Here is an 11,126-nt window from a genome sequence, read left to right as displayed (position 1 = left end):
GAACACCCTGTTTTGGGTGTAGTTTCAGGCCAAGTAGTCATCCATGGCTGGCCCCCCAATCGGGATCTGCAGGATCTCCTCCACCTCGTCCGGGGCAAACATGGCCTGCACCTTGCTTTGATCCCAAGCATTGCCTTGATCATTGAGAGATCACAAACCCTCATTATCCCATGTATATAGTTATGGCCCAGTGGCCTTAAGCATCCCTTACTCGGTATCCAATTGTCATGATGTATTTTAATTCTTGTTCCATCCCCAATCCTCCAAATGAGCCCATCTAACAGGAGGTTCCTCCCATGGATAATGCTTCTGAAAGTGAAGGAGCCGCCGTCCGGGCAAGTTGCATTTAGGATTGAACCATCCCCAAAATATCTAGCTTTCAAGACTCGTGCACACAACGAGTTTGGTACCTGAAGTATTCTCCAGGCTTTCTTGAAAGCTTTGGGATCACGAAAACCAAGTCCGCCCTCATGCTTTCTAACACACATTCTATCCCAAGCGATCTAATGTACCTTTTTTTGACCATTAGCTTCACCCCACCAGAAGTTCGAAGAGATAGATGACAGATTCCCGCACATTTTCTTCGTGAGTTGAAAGCAACTCATGGTAAAAGTTGGTGTTGATTGGAGGCCTGACTTGACAAGCACCTCTCTTGCCTTCTTGGATAGCCCTTGTCCCTTCCATCCGCCTACTTTTCCTCTAGCACTCTCCTTTACATATTTGAACGTTTCTTCCTTCAATTTCCCAATGACTGTGGGGAGCCCTAGATATCTCTCACTTAGGGCCTCCTCAGAAATGCCAATAATCTGCTGCACCTCCTGTTTCAAACCATCCGGGCAACCTTTCCCAAAGAAAATAGCAGATTTTTGTAAGTTAACTTTCTGTCCAGACGCCACTTCATACTCCTGCAAAATGATACGAAGAGCCTCAAAGTTATCACGGGATCCCTCCAAGAACACCACACTATCATCTGCGAAGAGGAGGTGAGTAACAGTCGGCCCATTGCATCCAAAAGACACCCCTTTTATTTCCATCTTACTCTGTGCATTCTTTAGCAAGGCTGAGAAACCTTCAACACGAAAAAGGAAGAGATAGGGGGATAGGGGGTCTCCCTGTCGAAGTCCACGAGACGGGCAAAACCCGTGAGATAGCCCGCCATTCAACTTGACCGCAAAGGTAGCTGATTTTACACACCTCATAATCATCTCCGTCCAGTGACTGGAGAAGCCAAACTTGAGTAACATTTGTTCAAGGAAATCCCACTCCACTCTGTCATACGCCTTCATCATATCCAGCTTTACTGCGCACAAAGGTTTTCTTCGTTTTCACTTTCTAATCGCATGCACACACTCATATGCCACCAAAACATTGTCCGTTAGTAACCTTCCCGGGAAGAAATCACTTTGTTCCTCAGAGATCATGAGAGGTAGAACCCCCTTCAGCCGGTTAGCCAGTGCTTTGGTGGCGATCTTGTATAAAACATTGCAGAGACTAATCGGGCCAAACTGAGAAAGCAGCTCCGGTGAGCTTACTTTCGGGATCAGCACTAGAGTTGTATCATTAAATCCATTTGGGGCTGCACCACCAGCAAGGAACTCGCGAACAGCGTTGCACACGTCATTTTTTACTAATGCCCAGTGCTTCTGAAAGAACATGGCCGGCAGCCCGTCTGGCCCCGGCGCCTTCGTGGGGCCCATCTGGAAGAGCGCCGTCTCAATTTCATCATCCGTGAACGGTGCCCCCAATTTTGCGTTCATCTCATCTGTGACGCACCCGCTAATATGTTGCAAAATTCTGTCACCATCACGAGAACCCTCCGAAGCGAACATCTTGGCATAGAATTTAGCAGCCATCCTCCTCATACCTTCATCGTCCGTGCACTTTGATCCATCATCTCTCCTCAAGGCCTTGATAGTGTTTTTCCTTTTATGGTGTGAAGCACGGTTCTGGAAGTACTTCGTGTTTTGGTCCCCCTTTGTCAACCAATCAATCCGATATCTTTGCTTGTAATACACTTCTTCTCTTTCATATAATTCATGTAGTTGATCCTCTATGTCTTTTGTTTCCTGTCTGTATCCCGTCCGGGCGGCCCGCTCTTGAGCATCCACTAACTGAACCTTGAGGTGAGCGATTTGTTTTTTTGATTGAGCCAAAGACTTGGCGGCTCCACACGTGCATGGCCCTAGACGTGAGATGGAGGCGGCTGCATGCCGCGCCGAGTGCACCAGCCTCCTGATTGGCTGCATGGGCATCAGCCCATGCACTTACCACCATGGCCTCATACCCCTCATGTCGCGCCCAAGCAGCTTCATATATAAAAGGCCGCTGGCCTCCCGAGTGCGCTACGGCCAGTGCCGCCTGCACTTTTATAACTAACGCCTGATGATCCGACTCCTCTATCATAACATGAGCCACTTCGACCGCCGGGAATAACTGCGCGAACTCCGCATTGCACGTGGCTCGATCTAGTCTGACTTGAATGTTCTCGCTGCCATCTCGCTTGTTATCCATGTGAATTGGTACCCCGAGAACCCAAGGTCTGCCAGTCCACAGTCGGACAAGCAGAGCAAAATGCGCCATTTGGTTCAAACTTCTCGGATTTCCCCCAATCTGCTCTTTTTGAAGAAGGGCTTCGTTAAAGTCCCCCGCACAAAGCCACGGGAGATTATCTTGTGATCGGAGATAGTGAAGCACTTCCCACGTTTTCTGTCTCTTATCTACACTCGGCTCCCCATAGATTCCAGTGAATCTAAATGTAACATTGTCCACCACAATCTGAGCATCAATATAATACTGGCACCAAGGCCTCACTGTCACCTCCACATGATCTCTCCACCACAGAGCAAGACCCCCGCTCTTCCCCTTACAGTTCACAGCTACACCATGCTTGAAGCCTAGGCTCCATTTCAGTCTTTCCATTGAGCTTGAAGATTTTTTTGTTTCGGATAAGAAAACCACTACTGGGTTGTATGACCTAACCAGGTCCGAAGTTCGCCTACTGTTGGGTCCAACCCCAATCCCCGACAGTTCCAGGCTAAAATGTTCATTGCTCTTGGCGACCCTGCCTCCTAGCAGGGTCCGCCGCTGCATCATTGATCTCTTCAATCCGCTCAAACACCAAGGACGTTTTCTGCCTCGTGTCTCTTACAAAGGTGTCATTGCCCACTTGTCTGTCCAGTTCACCATTTGCTACCCAAAACTGCCTCGGCCTCCTCTTCCTATCCATTTGGCCTTCATGTCTAGGGCTGCTAGGAGGCCTCGCCTCCCCATTGTGCGCTGGTCTAGGCTTTCTAACATAGTATCCTTGTTTCTGTTCTCTCCCTCTGAAAGAGGTCGATGTACCAGCCTCACCATGATCCCACAGCCCGTACTGCTTGTACCTATACCTTAGTTCAGTCTGCCTTTCTTGCTGTCTCTGTCTCAGTTCGGACCGAAGATCTCTCTCTCTCTCTCTTCTGCTCAAGGTCCTCCTGTAGGTCCCTTTCCCTTACTGTATCCTTCCCGTGCCGTTGCTCATTGGGACTAGCGGCATGCACATAACTCCCCATTGCCTTCCCGCCAGTGCGGGAGGTTGCTGGAGTGGCAAAGTCATTTTGTTCACTTTACTAAAAGAGGCGCTCGACCGGGCTAGGTGTAGGAGGTCTATAAAGATATATAGATTTGTGAGGAGTTAGCTTAGGGTGCGTGGAGTTGGACGCGTGTGTCCCCCCGTCCTTGTATGTTCGCATCGGGACGGGCTTCTTGTACATAACACTCTTTCTTCTATAAAACTATGGTACGTCATTGGCGTACTCTCAAAAAAACTTTACTAAAAGAAGGCCAATGTTTGTAATGTCTAGTTTCTCTTTCTATTGCACCATCTGTTTCTTCCAAACTAGGGCTTGTTGGAAAAGTAAATATAACTGGCAAACATGCCCAGACGTTGCGACGGGTGAAAAGAACACGTGTTAATAACTCAAGATTCCTTCCTAGTCCGACTCATACTTCCACGGCCTAAGACATGGTCCGACTCCTATTTCCATGGCCTACGAAGAAATATGGTTGACCAGGTTCAAACTACATGGTTCAGACCCGTGCTTCTTTACGGGAGAAACATTTCAGACTGCATGTATAATGTAGTTCCTGAAGTTTCCTCTTGGGGAGGTACGTCTTCATTGAAGAGGTGTGGCAGCATGATGCTTAACAAGCGCTACAATGGTTGATCTTATTCTCCTTGTCATCGCACAATGAAAGGTGCCACGATTTCAGTATGCGGTGCCCTTGGAGGCGGCAACCGTAACCTTCACAAACAAGGTTGGGGCTATCTCCACAACTTAATTCAAGGCTCCCGACAACACCACGAAGCCTCAGCATGATGTATTTGACCTTCGAGATGACCTCTTCCGTTTAGGATGCCTAAAGGGGGGGTAAAAAGATCCACAAAAGAAAGTAGGGCGAATCAATTTATCTTTGGTCAAATTTTAGATCTAGGTCTTCTCTCCCAAATCCTAGAATATCAACAAATTTAAGTGGCTAGGAGAGAGATCAAACAAGATAAAGTTTTGGGCAACAATGAAGGAGAGAGAACAAAGTGGTAGGTCAACTTGGGGAAGAAGACCTTCTATTTATAGTCCTCGCACAAATCCAACCGTAACACAATTTTTGCACTAAGCGATACTACTGCTCTAGAGAGCAGTACTACCATTGTCCCATTCAGACTGCACAACGAAGGCCCAAGCGGTACCACTGCATAGGACCTGGTAGTACCACCCTATTACTACCATAGGAAAATCAGAGGGGAATGAACCATGTGTGGTAGTTCATCTGCCACTTTGTCCAATAGTTTCGCTCCAACAGGGGAGCAACACTGCCAATCATGGGGACGGTACTACCACGAGGACACATGATCCGGTAGGTTGGTTGTTCCTAGCGGGCATGGCAAGATTTCGTTGTAACACAAACGGATCAAAATTGCATCCACCAAGGCAACCAAACATGCCTAAGTTCTTGAACACATGGAGTCACGTTCTTACCTTTCTCTTTCCTTCTCCACAAGAAAACATCCAAGCTTTTCTCTTCCTTCCGTCGGCGCTGCCTCTCATCCGCCCCATCTTCGGTGGCCTTTGGGCCATGGAGGTGCAGAGGATCCCCCCCTCCCCCCGGTGGGAGGGACCCCATTCTCGTTCTTGTTAAATTCAGTGTCTTGGTTGGGGCTGTGTGGCGGCAGCGATGTCCCTCAGTAGGAATAATGTCTCACACCTTTTATCCCCGTCCCGATGATGCGTCTAGCGTCGTCGGAGGGCGTGTGAACGTGTGTCTCCGTCGTATCTCGCGGGATTTGGTCGATGCTGGTCTTCGATGGATCTATTTGGATCCGGTCTTTATTTTTCTTGGTTTTGGTGTTTGCAGGTTTGATGCTTCCGATCTAAGACTTTCTTCATCGACGATGGTTGCTGCTCTGGTGCGCTGATCCTACGGGGTCTTAGCACGATGACTTTCAGACTGTCTACTACAATAAGATGTGTCCGGCTCTAGCGAGGGATGTGCGACGATGGTGGCACCTTTCAGTATAGTGTATGCTTGTAATCATCGCTAGGTGATACATAGACCTGGTTGTAATTTTTATTTTCCCTGATGTCCTTTGTACTACCATGATTGAAAATGAATAGACTGAAAGTTTCTCATGTAATTTTTTTTTAAAAACATGCCTTATATAGTTCCCTAAGAAAGAAGATAGATTTGTCTCACATGTCGGAGGCAACACGGGGTACACACGGCACGTCACAACATAGTGCTGAAAGTTGTCGAAAGCTATCAAATTCGACGGACGACAGGGACATCGAGCAGAACATGAGGACGAAGGAGCCTATTCCCTACGGACCTGCTACTTGCATATGTCATATAAGTACATATTTTGTACTCCATTTACTACGATCACATTCGAGCGGTTAAAGCCATGAAAATCAACTGATAAAATAACCGCGCGTATCCCGTAGCCAACACGCCGCGTCGTTGCCCAGTTTATGAATGATTGATCAAATGAACAATATGCAGCCGAGAATCCATCACAATACTAGTAGCTGGATGCATTGCTTCATGTCCGTACGGCACCATCCGCCGTCAAACAAGTCCAATTCATTTCCAATTCTGTCCAAGTTATAGCTTCTCCGTCCCTCGCTCACTTTCCACTACAGCTCGATCGCCAGCCCCTTGCAGGGCTTCGGCGTTCGCAATGGCCTCCCCAGCAGCAGCGTGCAGCCTCCCGACCCCCACAGCGCCTTCCCTCGACGCCAAACCCGTGGACGAGGCCGGCCTCCGCCGCTTGAGACGCCGCCGGCGCCGCCGCTGCATCTGCATCTGCGCCCTGGTCACCCTCGGCGTGCTCCTGCTCCTGGGCGTCACCCTCCTCGTCCTCTTCCTCACCGTGTTCCGCGTGCGCGACCCCACCACGCGCCTGCTCTCCACCCGCCTCGTCGGCCTCGCGCCCAGCCTCACCCACCCAAACTTCACGCTGCTGCTCACCGTGGCCGTGCACAACCCCAACCCGGCCTCCTTCGCCTACGCCTCCGGCACCACCGGCCTCTGGTACCGGGGCGCCCACGTCGGCGACGCCCAGGTCGACCCCGGACGCATCCCTAGCAAGGGGGACGGGGTCGTGCAGCTGGAGATGACGGTGCTCACCGCCGGCTTCACCAAGGACATGGCGCAGCTGATCAGGGACATCGAGGCCGGGTCGCTGCCGCTGGACGCCAACGCCAGGATCCCGGGGAGGGTGGTCGTCTTGGGCGTGTTCAAGCTCAACGTCGTGGCCTACTCTGACTGCCACATCGTCGTCGGCTTCCCGGACATGGAGATCCGAGGCCAGGACTGCCGCGACCACGCTAAGCTCTGATCGGCTTGGCTGTCGTTCGTTTTATGGCATTGCCAGGGAGATCGTGATCAATGGTTCTCGAGTTTCTTATATGGTGCATCAGCATGATGATACTTGATCCTTTGCTGTTATGTTTTGTCTCTTCGTGTAGAGAAGAAACAGGTTTTATTATAGGACATATGTATGTGGCAACCGTGTGGCAGATTACAAAACTGCCACACGATCTCATAAAGCGATCCCTTCGTCAAACCCATCCACCCAGGCACCCACGATCCCCACCTACCTATCGCGTTGCTACAACCAAAAGGGGCTGCCCATCCCTATGCGACAGCAGACGGCGCGGACGACGGAGCGCGGGACTCGGCGTAGACTAAGCGAAGACGACAAAGAGCTTGGCGATGAAGATCAGAGTCTTGTTGTCTTCCCAGCAGTGCCCATTGCTGCAAGAACACGATGCATTTGAAGATAACGTGAGCGGGATGCGAGGGAAACACGCCCTCAATAGTAAACTTGTTACGAATATGCCAGATAGCCCATAATATGGCCGCCGCACACATCCACATGACCCGACGAGCCGGGCCATGAACCAATGACAAAGAAGACACTAGCGCAGCTCGGGAGCGGGGATCCCAATCCACCCCCGCGGCCTCACGGACCGCGCTCCAAGCAAAGCGCGCCAAAGAGCACGGGAAGAAAGCGTGGTCAGCATCTTCCGGAACCCCACACAAAGCACAAGGGCCGGAGGCGGGGCCGTTGCGCTTAGCAAGGTTGGTAGAGGTAGGAAGGCGATCTTGGCAGAGTTGCCAGAGGAAGACCTTGATCTTGAGAAGGATTTTAGCCTTCCAAAGCCCCATGGCAGCCGAAGGGACCTGGCCGCGGGTAAGTTCTCTGTATAAAGAATTGACAGAGAATTTGCCCGAGCCCGAAAGTCTCCAAGAGACCGTGTCCGCGGAGTCCGACAGGCGTACATCCGCGATCAAATTCCGAAGGTGGTCCCACTCCGCCATTTCCGTCCCCGATAATTCTCTTCTGAAGTTGATGTAGGGTGGGGAGGAGCTAAGAGCCGAAGCAACCAATTGGTTGGGCTCGACTGCTATGGAGTAGAGTTGGCGAAACTCCGACCATAGGGGTTGTTGGACAATCCAAAGGTCGAGCCAAAACCGCGTGGACCGCCTGTTGTTAACCCCAAACTTCGCGCCCCTGGCGAAGAAGGGTTTGAGGGCTTGAATGGAGTTCCAGAAGGGGGACCCACGAGAGGCCGCCTCGAAGAAATTCCCATTCGGGAAGTATTTCGCACGGAGGAGGTCGATCCGTTCTCACCCTGAGACATCTTCCAGATCCATTTGCACATGAGTGCAATGTTCATCAGCTTGGAGTTGATGATCCCAAGCCCCCCCTGGGCTTTAGGTCTGCAAACGTCCTGCCATTTGACCATATGTCAGCCGAGCCTGCGTGCTCGTTTCGATAGGCCGGCCGCGCCTTGTAACGTACTTTATTCCTTCTCCGGTTGCTGTTTCCAAGACCTGCTCGTCTTTTGTCTGGTGTCGTGTGTTGGTAATGTGGTTATGATACGCTACCTATGTTGTGGGCTTTATTAATCTAAAGCCGGACGTCCCTGACGTCTATGTTCTAAAAAAAACCTATCTCATTGCTACCCTGCGCAGAATCTCGTGGTCGCCGCCCACGCCAGTCCGTGCCCCCAAGCTCGACATGCTTGCCAGCCCTTCCTGGGTCGAGGTCGTCCCTGCTGATCCACTCCACCGAGCGCTGCCACCGCTGTCAGCGCGGGTCCCGGCCACCGCGCTCACATGCTTCCCCATCTCAGCGAACTTCCTTCTCAGGCGGTCGTGATGGGAAGGCAGAGGAGGGCCATGGTGGGGCGGGCAGCGGTGCTCTCCCTTGAAGCAGGGCTAGAAGCGAGGCAACGAGTGCGCGTCTCACGGTCGGGAAGGCGGGCGGGCGACGACTGCCGGCACGGGTGCTACTGCTACGGCCACGCGTGACAAGCGGTGACAGATAGCCTAACGACCTGCTGTAGCGGGTGCGGGGCTCACAACCGGGAAGACGATGGGCAGCGGCGTCCGGTGCTCACCCAGTAGCCAGAGAGGCCAACGACGGTGGCCGACGTTGTTACTGCTGGTGCTGCGGCGTCCACATGTGACGAGCTGTTGTGGCCATGGACCAAGATCCATTCAGTAAGCAGCAGTTTCTCATACTTGTTGTTTGATTGATCCATTCAACTGCAAGGTGCACGTCTCTGTGTCGCGGACATGGACCAAGATCAGCAGTTGTTTGGTCCATTCAGCTTCGGCTCATGCGACTACTTCTAATGATGATGATGCTTTTTACAAGTGCCAGTAGTAGCTTGAAGGAAAGAGCCTCATGTTGATGAAAATAGAATGATGCTAGCATCAATTTTGAAGAAGCAGCAGCAGATCTAGCATCAATTTTGTTCTCTCTTGAGGTGAATAGAGTACTCAGCTTCTCTTTGGTTGAAATTTTGCTCATAAATAGAGGGTTATATGTTGATGATAAATCATGGTTGTTGAAAATAGTCTCGCAAGAGGTGAAGAACCAAATCCATTGTATATTTTATCTGTTCTTTCCTAAACCAAACACACACTTAGATACAAACATCGCGATAACTTTGACCCAGGGAAAAAATGTTGGAAAATATACCCCGATAATTGATGTGTAAATATCATGATAATATACGCACAAAAGAGCTGATAACTCACATACAAATATCACGGTAATTTTGGACCCTAGGAAAATGTTCTTAAAAACATACCCTGATAAATTAAGTGAAATAATATGGTAATATATGAAAAACATACCCGATAAATTACATACAAACAATGCAGTAACTTTTACCAAAGAAAGAAAAACATTGTTGAAAAACATACCCGATAACTTATATGAAAATACCATGGTAATATATGAACCACCTATCCGATAACCTACTTACAAACACCACAGTAACTTTAACCAAGAAGGGGAAATTATTGAAAAACATCATTGATAACTTAAGTGAAAATAGCACGGTAATATATGAACCACATGCCCGATAAGTTACTTACAAACATCACGGTAACTTTGACCAAAGGGGGGTGGGATTGTTAAAAACATCCCCCGATAACTTATGTGAAAATAGTACGGTAATTAAAGAACCGTGTACCTGATAACTTACGTACAAATACTGCGGTAACTTTGACCAAGGAGAGAAAAAGTTGTTGGAAACACAACCCCCTCCCCCTGATAACTTATGTAATAATAGCACGGTAATGCACGAATTACATACCTGATAACTTAAGTACAAACACCATTGTAACTTTTGACCAAGGGGGAAAAATTGCTGAAAAATATAACCCCGTTAACTTATGTATAAATACCACGGTGAATAACATACTACAGGGGTGGTAACTTATGTAGCCGAGGCATGTGAACTTTTGACCCAGAAAAAGAAGTCGTTGGAATATACGTACCAACTTGGGATATAGTTCCGAAGATCTCGTGGCGATGAGTCTTTTATGTGAAAATGGTTTTGCATCAGATCGATGGTTTGAGCTACAAAACATTTTGAATTTTGAGAATAAGAAGAATCTAAGATGACATCGACTTTTTTATGCTCTAGTGCATACATACATATGCATGTAGAGAAGGTGTGAGAACAATGTTTATGCCTCCGGTAATTTATGTGAAAATACCACGGTAAGTTGCATACTACATGTGTGATAACTTATGTAGCCGAGGCGTGGTAACTTTTGATCTGGAAAAAAATTCGTGGGAACATACCAACATGGGATCTAGTTTTGAAGATCTCGTCATGACGAGTCTTTTATGTCAAAACGGTTTTGCATCGGACTGACGGTCTGAGCTACAAAACATTTTGAATTTTTGGAATAAGGAGAATCTAGGATAAGATCAACTTTTTTGTCTTCTGGTGCATGCATGTAATCAAAGTAATGAATGCCCGTGAAAGAAAGGTGATTCATTCTAATGCAATTATGCATGTAATTAAAGAGGAAAGAGAAGGTGTGTGGTAGTTTTAGCTATGTGGCACACGTGTGCCAAATATCACAGTCCTTACATACTACACTGGCACTACTGGTGTCTTTGTTGTAAAAGTTAGCTGTCTAAGAGCATCTTCAACAGCCGCCCAATACGCGGCACACTAAAAATCAATTTGCAGCGCGCCGATTATCTGCTTTGGCGCGGCGAGGAGCGCTCGCTCCAGCAGCCGCGATAAATTTAGCGCGCGCATAGCTCCAGCAGG

General features: G+C 49.0%; 1 protein-coding gene across 1 annotated transcript; it reads left to right on the top strand.

The window, feature by feature from the left end:
• The first annotated feature begins 6,072 nt into the window (after positions 1–6,072).
• Positions 6,073–6,961, top strand: LOC123154858 (uncharacterized). The gene has a single exon (XM_044573478.1). The coding sequence runs from the start codon at positions 6,212–6,214 to the stop codon at positions 6,869–6,871; it is 660 nt and encodes a 219-aa protein (XP_044429413.1). The 5' UTR covers positions 6,073–6,211; the 3' UTR covers positions 6,872–6,961.
• The last annotated feature ends 4,165 nt before the right edge of the window (positions 6,962–11,126 follow it).

The sequence above is a fragment of the Triticum aestivum genome, chromosome 7A (assembly GCF_018294505.1).
Source record: "Triticum aestivum cultivar Chinese Spring chromosome 7A, IWGSC CS RefSeq v2.1, whole genome shotgun sequence".
In the NCBI taxonomy this organism is placed as follows: Eukaryota; Viridiplantae; Streptophyta; class Magnoliopsida; order Poales; family Poaceae; genus Triticum; species Triticum aestivum.
This window is presented reverse-complemented; position numbering and strand designations above follow the sequence as displayed.

Bases quoted from the DNA above. Each gene is read 5' to 3' on its own strand.
- LOC123154858 (XM_044573478.1), top strand. From the start codon at position 6,212: ATGGCCTCCCCAGCAGCAGCGTGCAGCCTCCCGACCCCCACAGCGCCT.